The sequence below is a fragment of the Rhinolophus hipposideros genome, assembly GCF_964194185.1.
Source record: "Rhinolophus hipposideros genome assembly, chromosome: 14".
Classification (NCBI taxonomy): domain Eukaryota; kingdom Metazoa; phylum Chordata; class Mammalia; order Chiroptera; family Rhinolophidae; genus Rhinolophus; species Rhinolophus hipposideros.
Window position 1 is genome coordinate 37,976,117 of NC_138060.1, and position 24,909 is coordinate 38,001,025.

General features: G+C 39.9%; 1 protein-coding gene across 1 annotated transcript in view; it reads right to left on the reverse strand.

Moving 5' to 3' along the window:
* Positions 1–24,909, reverse strand: part of RFTN1 (raftlin, lipid raft linker 1) — a 187,895-nt gene that overhangs the window by 103,465 nt on the left and 59,521 nt on the right. The window contains exon 3 of the mRNA XM_081071626.1: positions 10,694–10,877. Within this exon, the coding sequence (XP_080927752.1) occupies positions 10,694–10,877 (184 nt within the window). The remainder of the gene's footprint in view (positions 1–10,693; positions 10,878–24,909) is intronic.

The following is a 24,909-nucleotide window of genomic DNA, read 5'->3' on the forward strand; positions in this document are numbered from 1 at the left end:
CTTTATATAAAAAAAAATCAATGTGCAAAAGTTACCAAGATCCTGAAAAAGAAGAATAGTGCCCTACTAGATATTAATATACACTACAAATTTACTATAATCAAAATAGCATGCTATTAGCACAAAAATCAAGAAATAGATCAAAGGGACAATAAAGAATCAGGAACAGATCAGGGTATATACAGAAATCCAACCTGTGATAACGGTGGCACTTCATTCAGTGGCAAAGTTAGGTTAATGTAATAAAATGCTGTTGTCAAAGGAAGAAATCCAGGAGAAACTAAAATTAGACCCCCTTCCTCACACCCAAACTCTAACCCAATGGTTCTCAATTGGGGGCAGTTTTGTCTGTCAGGGAACATTTGATAATGTGTAGAGACATTTTTTATTGTCATAACTGCAGAAGTGGGGACGGGAGTGTTTGTTTGAAATCTAGTGGGTGGTGGCCAGGAATGCTACAAAATATCCTGCAATGCACAGGACAGTCCTCCAACAAAGACTTATCTGGCCCAAAATGTCAATAGTTGAGAAACTACGTAGGTTGAGAAATCCTATCCTAACCCTTATAGTTAAAAATTAAAGAGGAGTAGTGTTAGAAGGAGATAGATTCCGATGTGAATCCTGGCTCCTCCACTCATCAAAAGTGTGACTCTGGACAAGTCACCACTGAGGTTCATTTTCTTCATCATGGCTTTCAGGAATAAAGATCATGTACGAAGGTCTGACAATTAAGTTCGCAAATTTGTTGCAACAATGTTGCTAACCTTTTTTGATATCAGAGGGATTAGTCATTATGAATTTGTACCAGCTGGACAAACAGTTAACCAAGTTTACTATTTGGAAGTGCTGAAAAGGCTGCGTGAAAAAGTTAGACAACCTGAACTTTTCGCCAACAATTCATGGCTCTTGTATCACGGCAATGCATCAGCTCACACAGCACTGTCTGTGAGGGCATTTTTAGCCAGTACACAAATAACTTATTGGAACACCCTCCCTATTGATCTGATCTGGCCCCCAATGACTTCTTTCTTTACCCAAAGATAAAGGAAACAGCAAAAGGAAGACATTTTGATGATATTCAGCACATCAAGGGTGATACGACGACAGCTCTGATGGTCATTCCAGAAAAAGAGTTCCAAAATTGCTTTGAAGGGTGGAGTAGGTGCTGGCATTGGTGCATAGCTTCCCAAGGGGAGTATCTTGAAGGTGACTATAGTGATATTCAGCAATGAGATATGTAGCACTTTTTCTAGGATCAGTTCATGACCTTAATTGTCTTACCTCGTATGTCATGAAGCAGTGAGCAAGGACTCCGGCCAACCAGAGCAATATATAAACGGTAGCTATTCTGACGACTGGCATAAATGATAAATCCTGTTAGGAAGTGTCTGCAAATATATAAATAAATGTTCTTCACAAGAAAAGTGGGCTTTTTGTTGTTGTTGTTGTTGTTGTTGTTGTTGTTGTTCCTAGTAAGATCTAGGTGGCTTGACAGAAATATTTGGAGACTTAAACTACAGAAGCCTAACAATGAAAATTTCAACAAGTTAGGTATGTTACAAATCTCCCTAGAGCAGGGACTGTGCTCATCTCATTCTCTCTAACAAAGCCTACTACCTTAGAAGACACAAGATACCTAATAAATACATTTTGATTTTGTTTTTAGGGAGCAGAGGGGAAATAATACACCACTGGCTTAAGAACCATCATTTGCACAGAATCGGTTAGTGCAGAAACTGATAAGACCCAGCCAGTCTGCTGAATGAAGCCATCTAGTGAGCTCCAAATAATTTGCAGTGGCAGCCCTATGTCCTAAAACCAGTTTGGGGATAACCAGTCCTCTGATCCTACAGCCTACCATGGGGACTGGGGATGCTGCAAAGCCCAAAGGATTCCGGGAATTCTCTGGGGACCCTTCAGTAAGCTCCAGGGATTGTGAGCTGAAAGATGTGTCTTTATGAGCCATGAGCCTCAAGATGGAACTTATTCCACACGTACCACACATTTCCACTCACCCCCCTACACTTCCATACTGAGAAGTCTTTAGGAACTGCTTCAGCCTAATTTTCCTAGGTAGGATATGAAATGGGAGGAGGTAGGCAATAAGGGAAGATAATGGTACCTTTTGGCTACAAAATAGAGTAAGTCTAAAGCCTCTCCTGAACGCATAATAATGTTTTCAACAAATATTCACAACAAAAACAACCATTATGAGGACACAGTGAAAATAAATTACAACACTGAACACATACAGGAATGAAGCAAGAGTGCTCTCAGACCCTCAAAAAACAGGTGTATGAATATGAGTTACTAATTCGGTTTTTAAAGTCTTTGTAGCCATTTGGAGTTCCAACTCGAGGTTGATGAATAAGAGGCAAATGAAATGATGTACTCTACTAAATCATATTTATAGCATTTACTCTGTAAAATGGTTCTATCTTTCAACCATTTAAAAAATTATAGGAAACAGCTAGATTATAGACATAATCATTATATCAAAATCTCAAGACATTGAAATCGCTAATAAAGTACTTATATGGATCCTAAAGTTATTTCTCACCTGCTGCTGCATTCATAGCTAAAAATGTAAAATTCAATTAGTACTTGTCTTTTCTAGGACCCATCACTCGTAATGCCCATTATATAGTTCTCAGCTTAAAAAGCACACACAATCAAAGTTACTCTGATTGACAAAAAAAAGGTGAAAAGGACTTTGCCAGGAATAAAGTAAGACAATCTGAGTTCCTAAATTTAATATGGGATAGGCATACAAATACAAAAATCTAACCTGCAATGCCACAGAAATAAATCTTCCTAGAGAGTCCATTTTTATTTAAAGATTCTGTGTACATGTGGAAGGAGGGAGTTTTTATTTTATTTTAAAACAGATACAGACTTTTCATGGTACTGTAGTATTTGCATGTTTTAAGATCAAAAGAAAATTTCAAAGAAATGTAATGCTTGTGCTTCTGTGTTCTGGGTACCTGCTCACTGTTCGCTGCCACTCCAAACTACTTATGGGGAAAGACTGGAAATCAGTAGTTTGTTAATTCTCTCTCTGAGGAGACAAAATAAATAAAAAAAATAAAACGTGGGGAAAGACACAGGCAACCAAGGACATAGCTATAAAAGAAGGGCGGGGGAGAATGAACTCTCATTCAAACAATTCACATCTCTCTTGATCTCTCCACTGGGATAAAAGCCGACCCTTGGAGGGAGAGAATATGAATAACTAGGTAAGCCATTTAGGGGTGTGGATTGCAACAAGCTCTCTTTCCCCAAGAGAATGTGGCTTTAGGCACAGCATATTAGGTTGGAAAGTGCAAACACAATAATTAACAGTGAATCTTGAAACTTCAACATGCCGGAAAAGAGTGTCACTCCGTGTGAGATGGGAAAATAGGAAGAATACATTAAGGTAGTCTTCTGTGATGCTGGACAGCTCCGTGGGGGGTAAGGTGGCAGCCAGGGAGAGCTAATCAAGTTCTCCAAACACTTTGGGAAGCTTGAGAAAACTGATGAAGCATGATGCCACACCAGCAACGAGAGGCAGCTGCGAGAAAAAGTGGGGGTCCTTCCTATATCTGAATCCAAAATAATGACCTCTGTGCTAAACAACACCTTTGCATTCTCTCCTCTAAGAAAAGAACTTCGCATCCACCTTCCCAGATTTCTGCTCCCTGGGAATAAACCAGCTGTTCCAGCTTCTCTACCACAGTAACACATGTCAATCACTGCTAAGCCCAGCAGTACTATTCTTTCCCATGTGTGATTCCAACAATCAGCAGGCTCCAGGGCTGAACCCCAGCCTTGTGTGTGAGCATTTTCTAGGGCACACCCCAGTAGGCGCTACCACCCACTGTGTATTTCGTTTAATTATGAAACCTCTTTCTAGAAGCCCTATAATTCTCCCAAGAGTCAAAGTAATTGGTAGAAATTAGACATAAAGGGACCCAAGACCACTTAAAGAGGACACTTTCGACTGTAATTTTTAAAAGAATTTTCTTTTTAGTTCCAATATAATTTTGTACTTCCCAATTTTGCCCTTTTCAAATGCCAAAGAAAATGTTCATGTTATCTTGTGGGCTGTAAAATAGGCAAAGTAATGCATTTGTACTCCACTTAAGGTCCACAAAGATTTCCTTTCCTTTGAAGGCCATCCTATGGATGTTTTTAAAAAAAAAAAAAAAAAAAAACTGTGAAAAATAACATACCTTGTGGCAAATCACTGTTATTTGAGCAATGAAAGAATCGTGTGTGTGTGTGTGTGTGTGTGTGTGTGTGTGTGTATGTGTGTGGTGTGTTTGCGTGTGCATGCATTTCACTACTTGGGTCCATGCTGTGTGGCTACATTATCAAGATGCACTTCTAGCTCTGGTAAATATGTAAACCAAAGACACATCCACCTTGCCATGAATTTATGCTCCTTAAATGAATGATGGTAGCAAAATGTCAGGGCATGGTTTTACTCCCCTTCAATTCGGGAAGATTCTACTGAGCAACACCTACTCAGTATCTGGCACTCTGAATAAGTAATGGGAATCCAGAGATGAAAGAAGAGTTAGGATGGGGGAGGGGAGATGGGCAGACACATAAAAAACAATAACAAGAGCATCTGAGAAGTCTGAGTGCTGTGTATGAAAGGAAGATCGGTAGCTCAAAGGGTAGATGATGAACGCCACCGAAGCAAGCATCAAAAATCTTCAAGGTTGCAAAATGGCAGCCAGTGGAATGAGTTAGGGATACACAATGCTATTCTGGGAAAGTGAGGCACCGGTTAAAAAAGAGGTTTTCACATTAAAAAAAATAAATCCAGATTTTTGGCTTTTCTTATAAAAAGTACAAGATCTGGCAACACTTGGCAAGGAGGCAGAGTTCAGTCTTGGCTCTCCAACACCCAAGCATCCCCCCTCAAGAAGCCTGGCCCCTGTAGGCACCTGAATTTGCAGGTCCTGTCTTAGAATAAAGGCAGAGTCGTCAGGATTTCAGATTTCCGACCCCAAGAGGGGAAGCAAGGGATAAAGCTGAGCACTCTGTAAGATCTGCTTTTCTGGAAATAAAACAGCAAAAAGCCAAAAGAATTGTCTCTCTCTGCGTCGCTTGACACTGGATGGCCAGAGCTGACCCATTAACAATCAATCTGTACTTGGGAACCCAGCTTGCCGATGCAGTCTGAGAGGGAACAGTTCTCAGACTCCAAGCGTATGGTCAATTTGGAACAGAGCAGCTTGCTTAGCACAGCTCTACTCGCGGCAAGCCACTGCCTCTCTTCTGAGAATCACTGGAAGTATCTGGTATAGAAAACAAGGACCACAGCAGCCTGGGCTCAGTCTGCAACACCGTTGTGGCCGGTCCCCATGGACTCACCATGGCCTCACACAGCGGCCTGCAGCCTCGCCCAGCTCGGACTTCTCCACGACTCCTGACGGCCCGGTGGACACCTCCCACTGGACATCCTGCCACAAACACGATACAACCAAACTGATGCCGTCCACGCTCCTCCTGTGGTGGATGTGCCCTGGATTCTTCCCGGGAGCACTTCCTGGGAGCACTTCCGTAATGATCCTCTCAGGGTTCACTTCTGGGAAAACCCCACCCAGGCACATCCCTTCCCGCTCCCTCTTCCCAGCCACTAGGAGTCAAAAGCTCACTGATATTTTGATTCTTCCTCTCCCTTCATGGTGTCCTTTTTCAGATAAATATTAAATCCAATACTTCCTCCAATCAGGCACATCTGACATCAATCTCTTCCTTAGCTTCTTACTACAACCTACTTTAGTTATTGATCAGCTCCCACTATAACTATCGCCATGTTTTCTCAACTTCCATTTTCTTCCCCTCGTATGCTTCCCCTCTTAAGCTTTTGAAAACTCAGCACCTCTAATGGTTGATCCTGTAAAACAGAACAAAACAACAAAAGTATTGCACTGGTTCCCCTCTGACTTCAGGATGGAGCTCTAACTCCTTAGCCCGGACATCAGTAGCCTCCTGATCCAAGCGCCCATGCTTCTCCTGCCTCTTCTCCCTGATTCCCTTTGGACCTCAAACTCCAGTCGCCCCACATCATCCATGGTCTGCTTTTCCCAGCTCCCGGCTCCCCTGGGCCAGTCCCCCTGCCTGGAAGACCCTTCTCACCAATTGTGCTCCCATTCCAGACCCAGAGCAAATGGGACCTTGGCGCCCTTTCTTTAGAGAACCTCCATTAACAAATTTCCAGGTGAGAGGTGAAAACTAAGACCATTGATTTGGCTGGGCATTCACATAATTTGCATATATACTTTACATCCCCCTAATAGATACGTTTCTTGAGAGTTGGGAGCTCTTTAGAGTTGTCTTTGAATAGTGAAGCTATATCACATATGTTTATCTTAGAAAAATCTAACTGAAAGTGAGGAACGTTTACCACTTAAAACGGTGCCAGTTATTCCACTCAGCAGGCAGATGTGCCCCAGAATGGATGTGAGATAGGAGGCGTGCAGATCCTGTTTCCTCAATCTCAGTTCACGTACACACACCTCTCTAGGTGCAAGCATCTCAGCACTGTAGGTGTGATTCTAATGAACACGCACTATAAACCCTAACCAATTTCCCCATGGGGCTCACTGTTGGAAACACGGATCTGATGTAGTCCTGAAGGAAAACATGCGTCGGTCAGGTAGAGAAATGCTACAGTATTACATTTCATGGGCAATTAAAGATATTTTCAAGGGCAGTTTTGATTATATGCATTTTCCACCTCCCACCAGGGCTTCTGAATCCTGCCTGCTGCATTAGCTGCAGTTTGTCTGTATGCCCCAACACCTGACTCTAGGCCAAAAGGCACCTGATGAATGTCAACAGAGTTTTCAGATGTCTTGGTCCCCTGTACCATATGAGACATTATTCCAGGAGACCTGGACCCAAATGGCTTCAACCCATTAGTGATGACAAACACATCACTGACACTCTGAACTAGCTCTCTGCGTGAACAATGACAATTCAACAGCTGAAGAATGGAACAGCGCAACGCATTTTTGTACTTATATCTACAACCATAGAATGACCCAGAATTAAACCCACATTCACGAAACATCAGAAGTGACATTTTAATAACTGACTTCTCTTAGCCATCAAGTTTTGAGGTCTTTGGCAACTTGCTTTTAGGAAAACTGCCTGAAAAAATAAATGAAGGACAACTTAACTGTATTTAGAACTCAGAGTGAATGTAAGTAACAATATTGTCTGTGAAAAATCACTGAAGTGTTCCAAAGAAAGAGTAGAGAGAAGAAAGTACAAACTCCCTTTCTAGTTATTCTCTAAATATCTCATTCGGCTATTCCTGCTTGACTCTGTTTTCAAAGTAACTGACTTTAAACTCAACACACTTAGGATTATGAACAATTTATAGTTAGATGTGTGATTTGGCCTGCCATCTTAAAATGAAATGGCAGTTATCAGAATTTTCAAAAGAAAAGATCAGGTAATTTTTCATGGATTTAAATGAAATTTATCAAAATGATGATAAATCAGAGGAATGTTACAGCACCGAGCATTGGGAATGACACATTAATATTCCACTTAGACTGCCAGTGATGCTCTCATATTACCTACACTCCACTAGAAAACATTTCATTGTAAGACAAATTCCTTCCACCCTTCTATGTTTGCCCAAAAGAAAAGCTCCTTTCTCCAGAAACATTTCCTTAGTTTTCTTTATAGCAGGAGATGACTTCTCTTTTTCCAAACTCCCATGGCATGAGGTGCACATCTTATTTTCTCAGTTAAACTTAGGTACCTGGAAGGCAGGTTCCACATCCAGTTGAACCTTGCAGCTGTACCTTCTACCTTTCCACAAGTACAGATCCTAGCATGTACCTTACAAAGCACAGAAGCTCAGTAAGTGTTTGCAAACGAATGACTGAGTGAATGAATGAGCATAAGCTTGTATGGTTCTGTTCCTTTTCCTGGTCTCGCTGCAGACCCTACAGGCTAGTTAGTATTTGCTAAAAACATTATGTTCACCTTTCAAACACATGAAAGTTGATATCCAAGTTTCAAGTAGTCATCCCATGGCGGTTTTTGCTAATAAACTTGATCTGGACTGATAGTAATCTAGAAAGTTTATCTACAACTCTTTTAATGTGATCTACTCAGAAAATATTAACTAGGCATTTACTTCCCCTTGGAAAGTGAAATCATTTCATTTAACATTATCTATGGCTGTCAGAACTTTGGCAGACTTTGTGAAAAATATCATCTACACTGTTTGTATTAAAAATTAATCACTTAACATTGTTTTGTTTCTACTACTTAAACTCCCCACTGACATAGAAAAGCTTCTGAGGTTTGTTGGTTTGTTTGTTTGTTTTTAATAATATGGGGTCTTTTCCTCATGATGCAAAAATACATGATTATTGTATTTGCTAGAAGGGAAAATGACTATACTTTAAAATTATATTGTATAATGACCGCTTTCCCACTACCATTACTCCTCCCACCCAATACCAATGGGGAATGGAAATGTCGTAAATTCTCTTGGTCATTTCTGCCATGAGAATGGCAAATTACCATTCTCCTTACCATACTTGGCAAATTACCATTTGTGATTTGTTTTTAAAAAAACAAAACCAAACAAGGTGGGGGCAGTTTCAAAGACCCAGTACAACGTTATCCAAGAAATTTCTTTCTCCGTATCTGCTTATCAAAGAGTTAGAATGTTCCCTGATGTCATCCAGGCAGGTAGTCCAGGCACTCTGGACTAGAGTGAATTCAAACCCAGGGAGAATGCCATCTACTCTTTCTTGAAAACCCTCCTGCACACCACTGTCTCATTCTTCTTAATAGCTTGACCCATTTTCCTCTTCTAGAAAGTAAACTCATTAGCTCACGGCCTGTCCTCAGTAGAAGTAAAGAACGCCTACTGAACACCCCAGCTTCACCACTGGTTCTAAGTTCCATAGCAGGAAAAAAACAACAAAAAAAGACATCTTCACATTTAAAGTCAAGTTCGTTTATAATGTGCTAATTCCATGGCAAGTCCTGTGCTAACGTCACCTCCCATAGTGGAATTACTCTAAGGGCTACTCCTGTGATCTGATCAAAGTGGACTTCTCCCCTCTAAATATCAAGGCCAATGGAAAGATCTAAGGAACAGAAATACGGGAGCCACGTGAATGCCTACATAAGTTGAAAGGTACATGGTAAGTCAGTTTTATTTTGTTTCCTTGCTGAAATTCCAAAGACTGTGGAGTAGTAAAATCGAGGAGTCATGAAATTACTACCTTATCTAAAAATCAAAGATATTCTCCCCCACTTCTTTTTTTCGTAAAGGGATTGCCCCCAAGAATCATTGGTACAAAAGCAAAGCCGGCGCTTCACATCAGGGTTCAGATGCAGGGAGGGAGTTAGCCTGCCTGGAAGCAAGGCAGAGCTCTGCATGCTGCCATCCGGATGTCCTTGACAAATAATTCAATGTCTGGGCTGCAGCTTCCTCACCTTTAAAATGGGAATAAAAATGGTATCTATTTCATAGGCTGATGATGAGAATGAAATGAGACTCGTAAAGACTGGCACACACAGTGACACTCACTAAATGTGACCTACAGCCATCATGCATGTCTTATATTGTCAGTGGAGCCTAAAACCACTATGGCTCCCAGAACAATTTCCTCTTGTGATTGACCCAGGTATTGATCGACAGACATAAAGAAACCAATAGGCCAAAAAAAAAAAAAAAGGCAGATGTTTAAAAAAAGTCTCACTCTATAAATACCGTGGTCTTTCTGGACATTAACAAAGGTGCACGCCACCTTTCATTTCAAATTCTAATGCATGTTGGCTTGGCCTAAGAGCTCCAGAGCTTGATCAGCCATGAAGAAATGAAGAACTCTGCTTGCCAAGAGAGAGGAGTCCATCTTAACTATGCAGCCTTCTGCCTCCCCTGGCTGTCCCTTCTGAGCTTACTAGCCCAATGTTTGTCCACCTGGCACAGCAACTCTTAAAAAGAGAGAAAAAGAAGCAGTCACTTTGCACTTTCTCTCTTTTTAAAATATGGCCCATGTTGTCATTCCTATCATGAGAATTGGCCAAAAGACATCTAATTTCCTCTGATTTTATTTCAATTTTTATTTTTACAAAAGCAGCAAAACATACTGTGTTCTCTAGCCCAATTTCATTGTTTTTTTAAAAAAATATTTAAAATTAAATTGATTGCTCCTTTTGAGAAACCAACGTCCATCTCTCGTTTCCTAATTAGTCCCAATAAAAATATAAGAGTAAGCATTCAATTGGGCAAGCCATACTGAAAAACATCCTCAAAACCTTCAAAATCAAAATCTTCAAAACCTTCCAAATCAAAATCATGACCAAATCAATTATAGCACTGATTCAGGTGCGTTTTGTTTTTCCTCCAGACTGATTGGCAGAATTTATGGTGGGCTAAAATGGTCAAGTATTTCTAAAGGTCAAGTATGTAGCCTTTAAAAAAGTTAGTGTGTTTCCTAGCCATTATAGTATTAAACCTGAGCTAGCTGCATCATTCTGGGAGTACACCTTTCAGAGCAGACATTTTCTAGCTGAGTTTAATCAAATAAGTCCAAAATAAATTTAAAAATCCAAAAATCTAGTTTCTTCCATTGCCTGTCCGAGGGCAGAGGCTCTGTCGACACACATTAGCCACCTCATGATGCTAACCACCCACCCTGAGAGGCCTTACCTTTCGCTTTTCTTGATTAGGATGGCCCTGAACATCTGCTCAAGGGGTGTCTTCTGCTCGTGGGTGGGTTGCACGAAAGGGTGCAGGGCCACCAGCAAGAAGCCTTGCTGGTATAGTTCCAGGAGCTGGTTAGGCAGGTCTCGCAGGGAGGACAGCCTCACTGCTGAAGATCGCGGGAGCTCCGCTGGGAATGGAGAGAGGAGAGGCTCATTAGAGATCCACCAAAACCACCTGCCCTACCCCATCCAAGTCCCTCTCTTGATTTACAAAGAAACCACATTTGCAAAGAAAAAAAAATGGACAAAGTATATGGACAAGCAATTGCCTAAAAAAACATAAAAAGCCCATCAATATTTGAAAAGACACCCAAATTAACTCAACATCGAAACAAATATTTTTCACCTACTGAATTATTTTAAAATTTGGATTTAAAGAAATTTTAAGAAGGATACACAAGATTCAAAATTCAAAAGGTACAGTGAAAAGTCTACATCTCAGCCCTATCCCCTGCTTCTCAATCTTTTCCCCTAGAGGCAACAAATACTATCCATTTTTTATACACATGGTAACAATTGTCGAATTCATACACAAATAAATAAGATTATGTATCTCCCTCCCTTTTTACACAAACAGTAGCATAACATTAATGCACCTGGTTTTTAATCAATTTTTATCAATTCTCAGGACACTGTTCTTAGAGACCATCCAATAGTAGAACACAGAGCTCTTCATTTTTTTTCCAGATGCACAGTGTTCCATGGTATGATGTACCACAGACTGCCAAACTTTTGCTTTTATAAGTCATGCTGCAATGAAAAATATCGCTTTTATATGATTTCACATGTATGCACATACCGTACAACTAAAAAAATAAATTCCTAAGTGTGGAATTGCTGGGCTAAAGATAAATGTATTGTAATATTTTCAGATATTGCCAGATTTCCCCCACAAAATAGTACGGATTTACCTCCCATCAGTGATGTACAATCACTGGCTGATCTCATAGTAAGAAAATGACCCCTGCGAGGTGGCAATTTCTATTTCTCCTATGTTAATTTATAGTTTTTAATTGAACATTTCACGTTCAAATGCTATCTGTGTTGCCTTTTCTGTTAACTGTTCATAATATATTGGATTATTGGTCCTTTTTCCTATTGGTTCATAGGAATTCTTCATATATTAGGAAATCTAGTTCTTATTTGGGATATCAGTTGCAAATATCCTTCCCCAATTTGTTGTCTTTTAACTTTGCATAAGGTGGGTTTTTGCCATGAAGAATTCTTTTTAATGAAGTTGAATTTATCAATCCTGTCTTCAATAGCTTCTGAGTTTTATGTCATAGCAGATCTGGAATTATACAACAATTCTCCTGTGATTTCTTGTAGGATATACTTCATTTTTTGCATGTACATCTTTGTCCCATTTGGAATTTATGCAATATGAATAACATGAATTAAACATTGCTCCCCTCAAGGTTTATCCACCTTTATCATATATTATATTCCTGAATATTTTTATGTTTATGACTGTGATCCATTAATCTATTTTTAACAATTTTAGTTTCATACTACGTTTTAATATCTGGTCAGACTATTTCCTGAATCTTCCTATATTCCTGTTTATTTTCTGAATATTCCCGTCTCTTCTTATTTGTTTCCTCAACCAGTCTTTAAAATCAGCTCATTAAATACCCCTCCAAAAAAATATGTTGTTGATATTTTTATTGGCTCATGTTCAAAGTATAACTCAACTAAAGGAGAATGAATATTTTCATCAGGCTACAAGTTCCCATCCCAGGGCATGGCATAATTTTCGTTTATTCAAGACTTCTTTGGGGTCCCTCAGGCGCATATTAAAGTTTTTTTCACATAGATATTGCATACTTATCAAGTGTATGCCTAGTTATTTTATACTTTATTGCTAGTGGAATAACAGATTTGTTTTTCATTTTACTTGCATGATATCCATTGTGAACAAGAATATTGGGGAAACAGGCATGCTCATCTCAGTTGATGGGGTGAACCTTTCTAGAGGGCAATGTGGTGTTGGCCTGATTCAGACCTAAACGTGCACACACCCTTTGTCCGAAACCCGCTCCTGGGTATTACACCTATGACTAGACCCATAATGTTTTTCAAGATATATGGACAAAGATATTCACTAGGCTGTTTGTATAGCAAAAACCTAGAACCAAAAAGTTCTTCATTAGAGGTCTAGCGAAACACTGGGAAACCCCAATGATGAATCCTATGAACCATTTAAGAAGATTAAGGTAAATCTGTTATGTGCTGATGGAAACATATCCAAGATATATGACTAAGTTAAGAGGCAAGATTTGTAACAGTGTTTATCATATGATACTCTTGTGTAAAAAAATTAGAAGGATAGATAGACAGGAATAAAAAAAAATTCTGGAAAAAAACTCACAAAAATTAGAATTAGAGGAAGAAAGGGACTGGAGTAGAAAGGGGAGCATGGAAAGGTGGGTTTTATTTTGTACTTTCAGTACTATCATCAATAGGGATCATATGGGTGGAGGGTTTATGGGACATTTTAATTTATTTCTTTATATGTAAAAACAATATTTAAAAGTTCTTTTATATATTTAAAAATGTGTTATTTTAAAACACAAACTTAAAACCAAAATCCAGAGGTACTTAAGAATACCACTTAACATCAGATAGTGCAGCTCTCATTTCCATATATCATGCAAGAAATTTACAGGAAAAAAAAAATCTATAGCAATGATTCACTCTAAAGCAAGCATCTGGCATCCTGGAGGGACCACCATCAATAACAGTGACAAAGATGAAACTGGCCAGGAAAGCAGAAAAGTCTGCACTCTTTCCCTTGGAGGATACACTCTGGATATGCTGCTCAATAAAAACCTAAAGGTAAGTCTGGTAAAGAATGCTGAGCCCCTCCACATTCCCATGCACAGAAACCCATCAGGTAAAAGGGGTCCCTGCTCTGGACCCCTTGTTTGAGAGTAAGTGTCCTCCAAGTGTGCTCCTGGATCCAGCAGCAGTGGCAGCATCCTGGAACTGTTGGGCCCCTCCCCTGACCTACTGGATCAGAATCTGAGCAATCTATGTCTGCGCAAACCCTCCAAGAGATTCTGTGGCTGAGAACTACTCTCCAGAGGGTTCCGCTTTGGCCCTCCTCCAACCACTCTCCACTTCACCAGCAAGGAACTTGGGGATCTAAGCGCATGTGCCCACCTGTGACCCATGCCCCGACTCACACCGCCACAGCCTTGGAATTCCCGCCCTGACAGTCCCAGGCCCACGTTGAGAGCCTGTGCTGGCTTCTTCCCGGGTAGTGTCCAGGGTGGCAGTGTTCCCTGTGTGCAGTTCCCCAGGCCCAAGGGGACAGAGATGAGGGTGAGGCAAGTGAGGCAACACCTGACATGGGTGCAAAATTTAAGGGGCACCAATAACTCAGCAACCAAGATGAATAAACATTTAATGCAATATGTTGAAAAGTAAAAATGAATGCAAAATCCATAACGAACAAAATATCAAAAATTTTAATAAAGACGGGATCCGTATTATTGATTTTTTTTCCTTTTTGTCTCAAGCTCCAATATGTCTCAGCGTGGCACTGTTACTGAGCACGTCGTTTTTAAAAATGTGGCCTCACTCGCCTCACCCTAGTGCGGACCCAGGCCCAACATCTCCTCTTGCAGCCTCATCCTGGGCCCAGCAAATCACAGGAGCGGGTCTGTATGTAGGTTGTGCCCAGGGAACAAGGGGCACATTTCCTCTGCCGTCAAGAGATTACAAAACAGCTGAACCAAAAGGGTATATACAACTGCGTGTGGCATACATGCTGGTTGTTTTATTTGAAACACTGAATGGCCTTTTGGTAGGAGGGTAATTTCAAGATATCAATCAAACCTAAGACTACTATGTGGCACAAAGATCCCCTCTTCTTTGATAAAACTGTATGTAAAGAGCACATGTGAGTCACCAAATGTGAGACCTCATACTGAGCCTCTACAGTTCACTACTTGGCAAACATTTCAAGTATTTCAAACTCTTTTTGCTGTAAGCTTTACTTTGATTTTTGATAACTTACATGTTTCCTCTTACATATCACAGTATAATAAAAAAAATAAAAAATAAAAAGTAGTGGATGTGTGGAGAAAACTTGGGATTCTAGTATCAGCTACATTCCTCAACAGCCTGAATCCTGGGCATATGACCTGTCAGTTTCCTCGTACAAAATGGAAATAACAACACCAGCCTATCTTCCATGGCTGTGATAATCAAATGGAGCTGAAAACTATCATACCCAGTGGTGCTGGCAGTCGTGGATGGGGAGCTGGCCAGTGGGCCTGGCCATCTGCAGACGGTGACGACAAGATTGTGCTGGGGCTATTAAATCCTTCCACAGTCCCACCCACACTTAAAATCAGTGCACTACATATATTAGTCAATCAACTACTTTATAGTTAAATGCTTCCTGAATAAAACATAATACCTTTAAAATTTTTATCTTCAAATCTAAAGATGCATCTCCTGTCAAAACGCAGAAATTTTTATGGTTTTAATTTTTGGTACCCATGCTGCCAAAGTAAGTTTAGCTTCATGATTAAAAAACAAAAACAAAACTCAACAATTTAATTGCAATAAAAACAAAACAACCACAACAACAAAACAACAACAAAGGCACCTATTGTAAATATGATTAACGGGCTTAATTTCATGTTTCTATTTGAATGTTAACCTTAAACAAACAAACACACAAACAAAAAACCTAGTTCTTAAGTGCCCAATCCACCAATATTATTGCAACAAATGAAGGGATGATTTATCTGTTTGGATGGATATATCAATTGTAGCCTTTTGGTCTATTTCTCACCCCACCCATCAGAATAACCTCTCTGCTAGTTTGTTTTTTGGTAATAGTTGCCTGATTCCATTTACAAATTATGTAACCTTGGGCAAGTCATATAATTCCCACCCCATCTCTTGGGTCCCTCGTTTATAAAATTGAGATCCTGGATAGGCTATTCTGAAATGAGCTTCCAGCTTTAAAATGCGGTGATTTTGTTATTTCAATTTGGACGCTAAAGTACCAGTTTCTAAGTAAAAAGCTTTCAATGTGATCTAAAAGAGTTCCCCCCAAACCAGAGCCAAAATGGGAATAAGGAACGGCCCTTATGTGAATGGGTGGAGAGATGGAAAGAGAGACAGGAAAATAATCTGTTTTCAGTATGGCAGATTCAAAATCACTGCTGTCCGAGGATCCCAGCCTTCTGACTGTCCCTGGAACTAGAAGGGATTCTGCTTGCTCTGACTGTCCCCCAGAAGTGCAGGGAACTTTCCAGGGGAGTTCGAGGCTGCAGATGCTTTCGGGGTGGGGACAGAGAAGTGTTGCTAGGTTCCTGTCTTCCTAGCAGAGAGATGCAAGGAAAACAGGGCGAGTTATTTGAAGTTATTACACTTTGGCTTCCTGGACTGAACCATATAAGCCGTGTCATCATAAGTGATAATTTCTAAATAGAATTCTTCATATTCTGAAGACGAGAGCCACTGATAAGATTGTCTTGGCCAGCATTGCTCTCTAATATGAGAAATGCCTCCGTTAGGGCCCAATGTCCATCTGAAGATCACACTGTTCTCCCCACTTTCCAATCTGTCCTGTCCCACAGCCTATCTGTAGTGATCAGTCTGCAAGTCCAGGGTCCAGACTGTACGCCCACTGCTCCCACTCAGGGGCCTGTGTCTTCATCCCATAGGAGGACTTCATTCTATTGCTGTGCAAAGCCCAGTTCTCCAGCTGGTTTCTCCCTCCAGCCTGGGCAGGGGCTCATCGCATTCCATGACCTGGTAGAGAGTCTGGTGCAGATCTCAAGGAAAGGAATTCGGGCCCCCGGGGCCAAATGGATAAAATAAGTGAGACAAGCGAGGGGAAGAACAATGAACGGCGAAGTGCCACCTCACCAAGGGGGGTGGCACCTTATCCTTCCATCCTGGCTATTGCCAATGGGCACGTAGGCTTACTGGTGCCAGAACTTCTAATTCTTACCTTCAAGAAGTCAGAAATCTGGATCCTCATAGAAACTCTCCTAATCTTTAAATCTAGCAAGTAATTTCAATTTTATTTTCAATTTCATCTTGGTCCATAGCCAAGACCGGATAGGTTGCAGAGTCTAGATGGGGTATTTGATAAATGTGGAGGGATGGATATCCCACACCCTTCCTAGCCCTGCTCTTAGCACAGTTGAGAGACAGTGTGAACATCAGTCATGTATTGAAGAGCTTACAATCCATTCATTCCCACATCATCACAATTTACATCAGTCTTCAAGGATTCATCTGTAGGTATTTGATCCCGGCCTCTATTTCCTAATTCCCTTCTTTTCTATACTGGTGTTGAGATGAACAAAGAATTTAGAACCACATAATTATATTTTGAATCCCCTGGAAATCTTGGCGTTGTTTATTTGTTTGTTTTTGTTTGTTTGTTTTTCCTCACTCAATTCACAGGCTTTTTAAAAAATCAAAATACATAAGGCCTACTGGAAAAGTATTTTGGGTGGCACGCGAGTCCAAAGATCTTTGGAAATAAGTGTTTTGTTTTTCTTTCAGAAAATAACTTCATATAAATAAGCCATTATTCCTGGTGGAAAAAGGAAAATAAAGAAAGGAATGAAAACAGGAAAAAAACATAATCCACAAAACCACACATTTCTTAACACTCCTGGGATAAAGTAGATTTTGTTTTTGCTATGACAATGTTTTGTTTAGCAAAAACATTCTGCAGTCCCATTTATTCCCTGGAAACGAAGCCGTTCAGACATCTGCAGAAGAGCCAAAGCTATGTCTTTGATACTTCAAACTTTATTATTGGGAAAGTACCAGCTTCCAACACAAGGAAGAAACCACTGCAGAGAGCAACAACACACATGTCACCCAGCTCGCTACAGCAGGCAACTCTATGCTGAACCGCAACAGCTTCCATTATTGTGTCTAGCAATCACTTGTGACTTTAGCCTAATTATTCAAAGTCCGACTCTGCTTTTCTAATTTCATCCGCTAATGGATCTGTCAATGCCAAGAAGCACAACACAAGAGAGAGACAGCATCTCCCGTGAGTAATTTCCCTCACAGGTGAAGCTGATAATGACACAGCCCAACCAAAAAGTTGTGTGTTTGTTTTTTAAAGCTTCTCGAAGGCTGCTATCCCTATAACATCAATCTGTCTGTGCTTTGCTGTAGATCCAATTTAGCGAAACACTAAAATCAATCATTTTTCAATGTAGCATTCTTCATTGTATAGATAAGGAATAGGAATTCAATTTTTTAAAGAACGCTTACAGTCCTTTTCATCTGTGTCATTTCTAAGTCTGTGGAATAAAACTTTCATTTTAGTGCTTTTCAAATTTTTTATTAAATAAATTCATGCCTCTGAAACTTAAAAAAAAAAAAAAAAAGGAAACATGTATCTGGGCTCAGAAGACCACTCCTTTAAAACAGTTTATTCTCTTTTATTTTTTTAATTGGAGTGAAATTCACATAACACAAAATCAATCATTTTCAACTGAGCTATTCAATAACATTTAGTACATTCATAATGTTGCACAACCATCACCTCTATCTAGTTCTAAAACATTTTCATCAACCCAAAAGGAAACCCCATACCTATACTCATTAAGCAGTTATCCTCCATTTCCTCTCCCTCCAGCCTCTGGCAACCACCAAACTATTTTCATAAAACATGATTCTTAACACTTGCACTAAATCATGGCTAAACTAAAGGGGGAAATCTCAGTACAACTAAAAGCACTTCTTTGAGCTTACATAAACCTAGGATTCTATAGGTCAATCAGAGAGTAACTGAGAAAGCAACAGATGCCTCATCAACTGTGTTCTTGAGATGCAGGCCACCAAACCACAAATGACTGTTAAACATCATGTTAGACTGTAGGACAAAGGTGAGTGTGTGTGTCTGTGTGTGTGTGTCTGTGTACCTGCGTGTGCGTGTGCGCGCGTGTGTGAGGGGGGAATCACGATGTTATTGGTATGCTTATCATTTCAAAGGGTGACACGTAGTCACTGAATGACACACACACAGTCTGGTATTGTCAAAAATTCACTGTCTCGGTATTTGTAAGGAGAGTGCCTGAATAATTCCCATTGACTGTATCCACTGATCAAAACCAAAGATGGCATTGTTCCTCATCTCATCAGTCCATTTTGTCCGAGAAGACATAGGCTAAGACTCAGCAAGAAATCTTTTCAAGAAAGGCCAGACACACTGCTGCTTAGAGTTCACAATAGTTTTCACTCAACTATGAAAAGCAACCAGCTAGAAACTGAACCCAGAGTGTTAATAAAATATTTCCTCCACTTAAAAGTACTTTTTTAGAGGAGACACAAAAACTCACCAAGTATTCAGAATTTCTAACCTAACTCATCTACGCTAAATCCAAGCAGAGCCTAGCATGAGGCAGAAGGGAAGCTAGTTATCAATATTTTATGCCATTTTCCCAATTGAGCATTGTAGCATGATAGCTGACACTCCCGGTAGTTCTCTTTTGATTTTGAGAGTAGTGCAATAAAGTGATTGCATCAAAGACCAGCCACTAATGAATATGTACAAACAATATGGAAATGAAACTATTTAGAATGTAAATGGGACCCTATACGGATTTCTATGATAAAGGCTCAAGACTTTGCACAAAAGTAATCAGCACTGAAAATATTCAGCACTTGAAATGTGGATAGTCCGAATGGGATGGGCCATAAGTGTAAAATACACACTGGATTTCAAAGACTTAGTATGAAAACAAAAGGGTGTAAAGATATCTAAAGAAGGTGTGTTTTTATATATTGGTAACATATTTAAATGACAATATTTTGGACACATTACGATTAAATAAAATGTATTATTAAAACTAATTTCACCTGTGTCTTTTTACCTGTTTTAAATGTGGCTACTAGAAAATGCGGACTTAAGCATGTGGCTCGCAATATATACCCGTTGGACAGTATTACTCTATACCATTACTTACCAACTAATTGTTTCATAGCATCTATCAATCAAAATTTTTAATTACACAAATTATTCATTTACTTTTCCCCTCCTGTCTTTCCCAATAAATAAGTTCCACCATGATAGAGCCCATGGTGGGTTTTTTCACCAACAAACTGGCCAACTCACAGTGCCTACAGAAGGCTTATCACAATCACTGTTAAAGGGAGAAATTCTCTACCGATATGGCCACGGTCCATGGCACCAGCACTTTTCCCATCAAAGAAAGCTCAAAGCAAACTATAACCTGCAGCTACTCTGGGGGATAGTTAACTTCAAGGTCTCCACACACTCTGAGCCCCAAAGTAGGTTAGCAACAAGACCAAGAGGAAAGAATTATAATTGGTCCTATAAAATCATTAACCAGTGTAAACCTCAGAACTTGGAAATCTTTCTTTTTTAGTGGTAGTAAACCAAACATAACATAAAATTTACCATTTTAACCATTATTAAGTGTACAATTCAATGATATTAAGTACATTTACATTGTTGTGCAACCATCGCTACCATCCATCTCCAAGAAACCTTTTAACCAACAGTGTCAGTTGCATTTCTCACTCAACCTTTCACCTCAGCTATCCAAGGAGAAAGGACACCTCACCTCCATTTCACCATCTTTCCTTTCTCTGTCTCTCCGGGGTAAACAGGAAATAGAAGAGTAGCAAGAAGAAAGAGAAGCTGCTAAGAGGCACTATAACTCACAAATGTGAAAGTCTGCCGCTGGAAAATAATTAAAGGTTGATAACGACAACTAAAGCGAAGGAAGAATATAGAAATTTCACTTTGCAGAGATGGCCAAATTACAGGACCAAGACCATGGTTGTAAACAAGAAGTGACTGGGAATCTTACCCCAAAACAGCATAAAATGGAAAAAGAAAAGTATTTCCCAAAAAGTACAGTGTCCCAAGGGCATAAGCACACTTCAGTTTGGCATTTACACAGGGCAAAGAGAATATTATTATTTCTTTTTATCCTGAGTTATTATCACAAGGGTCTCAACTCTATAACAGAGTTTCATTGGTATAGCAATAAAGTTTTCACTTAAAATTTTTTTTTAAATTTCAGAATAATATAAAATAATGCATTATGGAAACTGTTGGAAAGCATAAAAATTCACCATACTCCAAGACTAGTTTCAAGAGCTCATGACAATAAATTCCACTCTCTTGGGACTTAGAACAGCTTCAACTGACAAAGGAAACCCAGTTATTGTTTCAAAGGCACAACCCTAGAGACACCAGCAAGTACTTATCAGTGAATTGTCTTTTTTCCTTGCTGTGGTGGAGACGCACCATGTATTCAGTGGCACAGTCACTGAAACCATTCTTCATGAGGCTTACAAAAAGTTCCACATATTGTAAATGCAATTTAATAAATAAGATTCTTAGGTGCATGACATCACAAAAGATGCAACAAAACTCAAATGAGAACAGGACCAGACAGTTCTTGTGCTCTAAAAAAGGCTTCCACACCTGCATTTTCAGCTTTGCATGAACAATTACTGTGCTCATGCACAAACTCCCAAATTGGTGCATGGAAATAGAAAATCATACACACAAGTTGAGCAGCTCCGGGCTCCGCTAACCAATTTGCATGCAAAATTGTCATCAGCACTCTCCGATTTATTTTTTTTCCCATCTAAGAGATGGTGGGGTGGGGGGTCTGTGATGCCTTGGGAGGCTGATTTTAAGAGGCATTTTGGTTCTCACTATAAAAAAGGTGTCCCTTTGGTTTTGAGGGTCTATGCATGCATGTATGTCTCTCTCAGCTGCCTTCTAGTGTATTCTAGTGGAAGAGGAGACAAGCTTGAGAATGAGATCAAGTAGAATAATTAGGTGAGAGCAAATGGCCAAGGGGTACTCTTCAGAATAATAAAGCAGAGAAGAAATGTGGTAAAAACAATTATAGTTACACCCAGAAAAATGTCATCTATCAGTGACAATTGGCACAAGAAGGAAAAGATGTATTTTAACCAGGCAGAAGAAAGAACTTTCCTGACTTGGCCAGCGAAATTTATTGAAATGAACCACTAAGAAGGTTGTCCTTTGAGATTGTCCAGGAGGATGTGATAGGCATTTATGTGCTTAAAAGGCATCTTTAGGTTTTCTCTAAGATTTTCTTTCTTCTTCCCTCCTTTCCTTGTTTCTTTCCTTTTTTTCACTTGAAATGTGGCTAGTATAAATTAAGAAATGATGAAAGTATGAAATACACAGAAGATTTCAAAGACTTCATATTAAAAAAAGAATGTAAAATATCTTTATAAGAATTTTTATTGATTACATGTTGAAATAATATTTTGAATATATTGGGTTAAATAATATATCATTAAATTAGTTTACCTATTTTAATTTTTTTTAACGTGGCTACTAGCAAATTTTAAATTATACCCAGAGCGCACATTATATTTCTATTGGACAGGTCTGTTCTAGAACCTTTTGTTTTACATTTATTTATTTTAAATTTATCTCAGTCCAAAAAAACATGATCCTTTCTCTACCTTTATTAAGGTCCTACGTTAATTCCTTACTAAGCATCTTTTAGTTACAGCGATGAGTAAGGTCACTTCTTTTCCCCAAATAAACCTGTAATGCCTAGGACTGGGGAAAAGCTGCCAAAAATATTTACCGTGTGGGATGAAATGAGTACCCTTTCTTCAAGCGTATTAAATCTCCTTTTTGCTCATTGTCACTATTCCAAATTGGAGGGGGAAAGCTTCCAATTAGGCCTTACTGCCTTCATGTTTGATGATTGGCTCTGAGACTCTTAAATGCCTGTTCTTGGAGAATCTCTAGTAATCACACTGGCTTCTAAAGTGTTTACCTCTCTGGAGCAAGTGGGTTCACAACCTTTTTCTGCCCCCTATTCTGTTGGCAGGTCCAAACAAGGTCCTGAATCACACCTCCAACCCCACGCGGGGAATCTCCAGCTGAAAATCTCAGTTTCAAATCACTGTTCTGGCAGAACTGGAAATAGCTGCCGGAGGCAACCATCCAGCCGCCGGGATTCTGGCTGAGATTACTCAGATCAGAAATATCATAGACAGTGGACCTTCCAGTCTGTTTTGTTGAGTCCCTGGAAGTGCTTGTACTGATTTTCCGGATGATTTATGTTACATTCCAGAAAAACAAATTGTCCCTCATGCACTTATAAATGCATCCGCGCGGTCCTAATGTTTTGACTTAACAGAGCTGTCTCCCTTCCTGTGCTTCCTTGCCTGGTTCCTTTGGGGGTGGAATGAGGGCTTTGTGATATTCCAAATTCCCACGCATTAGTAAGAAGTGAGTATTATTGTTGCTTTCTTATTAGTGCAGTTTGTCTTAATTTAACTGATGCAGATCATGTTAGGCAAATAGAGAACAGAAATCTGGAGTGGAACTATAGGGTAGAAGGCTGGTGATGTACTAATATTAAATCTGGCTAAGGCAAAGAGATGAGGGGTGTACTGGCCAAGGTTCTGGTCTGGAGCAAGATTACCTGGGTTCAAATCTCAGTGCCACTCCCTACTAGCTGTATACCTTTGGGTGAGTTATGAGTTCTTATGGGCCTCAATTTTGTCTGTGTTGGATAAAAGTCATGTCTATCTCACTGGGCTGACATGAGGATTAAGTGAGATAATGCACGTAAAGCACTAGAATTGGGCCCGGGGACCCATACTCTTCTATGCTTGCAAGCTGCTCACATTATAATTGTCAGTGTTATTATTAACAATCCTAATCAGCTCCTAAGTTGTTACCTACCAAACACAGTATATCTTCATGTCCATAAGCTGATCCTTATGTCTGAAACCACTCCAGCTTTACATCAATAGTCTCTAGTTTTCACATATGACTTTAATTTCTTAGCATAAGCCACAGGCCGGCATATTTTTTCTTGCGACCTTCTTTTTTTTTTTTTTTTTTAAGTAATCTTGGTTGTAGGTCCTTGCTTTTCATCACTGTTGTCTTTTTTTATTAGTTTCAGGTGTACAAAACAACAGTGATTAGATATTTATATCCCTCACAAAGTGATACCCCCAATAAGTCTATTACCCGTCTGACACTGTACACAGGTATTACAATATCATTGACTATATTCCCTACGTTGTACTTTACATCCCTGTGACTACTTTTTTCTAATTATAGTTGACATCTCTTTCAAAAGCTGGTGTAACTTCTATTTATTTATGAATGTAAACCAAAAATGTGTCTAGAACATCAGGACTCAGAAAAATAAATGAGGCAAAAGCCATATTGAGGGGTTACTACTGCCATGATTTGCACCAGACTATACAGATTTCTCCAATACTTAGAGAATAGGGTATGAGGAGGAAGGGGGTGAGGGCATGTCTGCAATGGGCCTGGAGAAGCCTAGCGAGCCAGCTCTGGAAAATGGTACCATGAGGAAAAGGACAGCAGAAGGCCCCAGTGAGATACATAGCCCACATCCCAAAAGGAACAAAAGAATAAAGGAAATGATTGAGAAAAGAGCTGGAACCATGTGGGAATACATTAAGAGCCTTTACCACACAGCACACCAGGAAAAGGCAGATGATGAGGGCATGGTAAAGACGAAGGCATTAGACAGGGATGTGACAGGAATATGTCACCTCTGCCCTGACATTCTCCCTGCCTGTTTTGAATCCATCCCAAATTTATCAAGTTAAATGTGCAAAGAAAAAATATGTCTATGAAAGAAGCATACACCCAGGGATAATTTCAGACTCTTTACTTTCCTTCCTCACCCACATTTCCCAAATTCCTCTACTAACTGCCACCAACAAGGACTCATATCTTAAATTCTCCTCCCACCTCAGGCCTGCCCTGTCTGCAGCTCCACCTGGGAGCATTTCAGGCATAACATTTACAGTGAAAAAAAAATAAGCCCTAAAAGTTTGTCCTCAGCTACTGCAAAGAAAGGGGAGGCTGACTAGGTAGTGTCTGGCCACACTCAGGCACACGGTGCGGGCAGCCTTAGAGAGGGAAGGCATGCTGTTGGTGACCTGAGGCCTCTACTCCCCCAGGCTCAGGACACCCCTCCCAGAGCTCTTCTGCTGCACCATGAAGCTACAGGACCGAAGTCCACCTGCAGCCTGTTCAGGTTAATGTCTCCCATGTCTGTGCTGCCTCACGTGACTTCCGCAGGCAATTGGTTTCATCGAACAACACCAGGTAGGCAGCCCGACCTGTCTTTC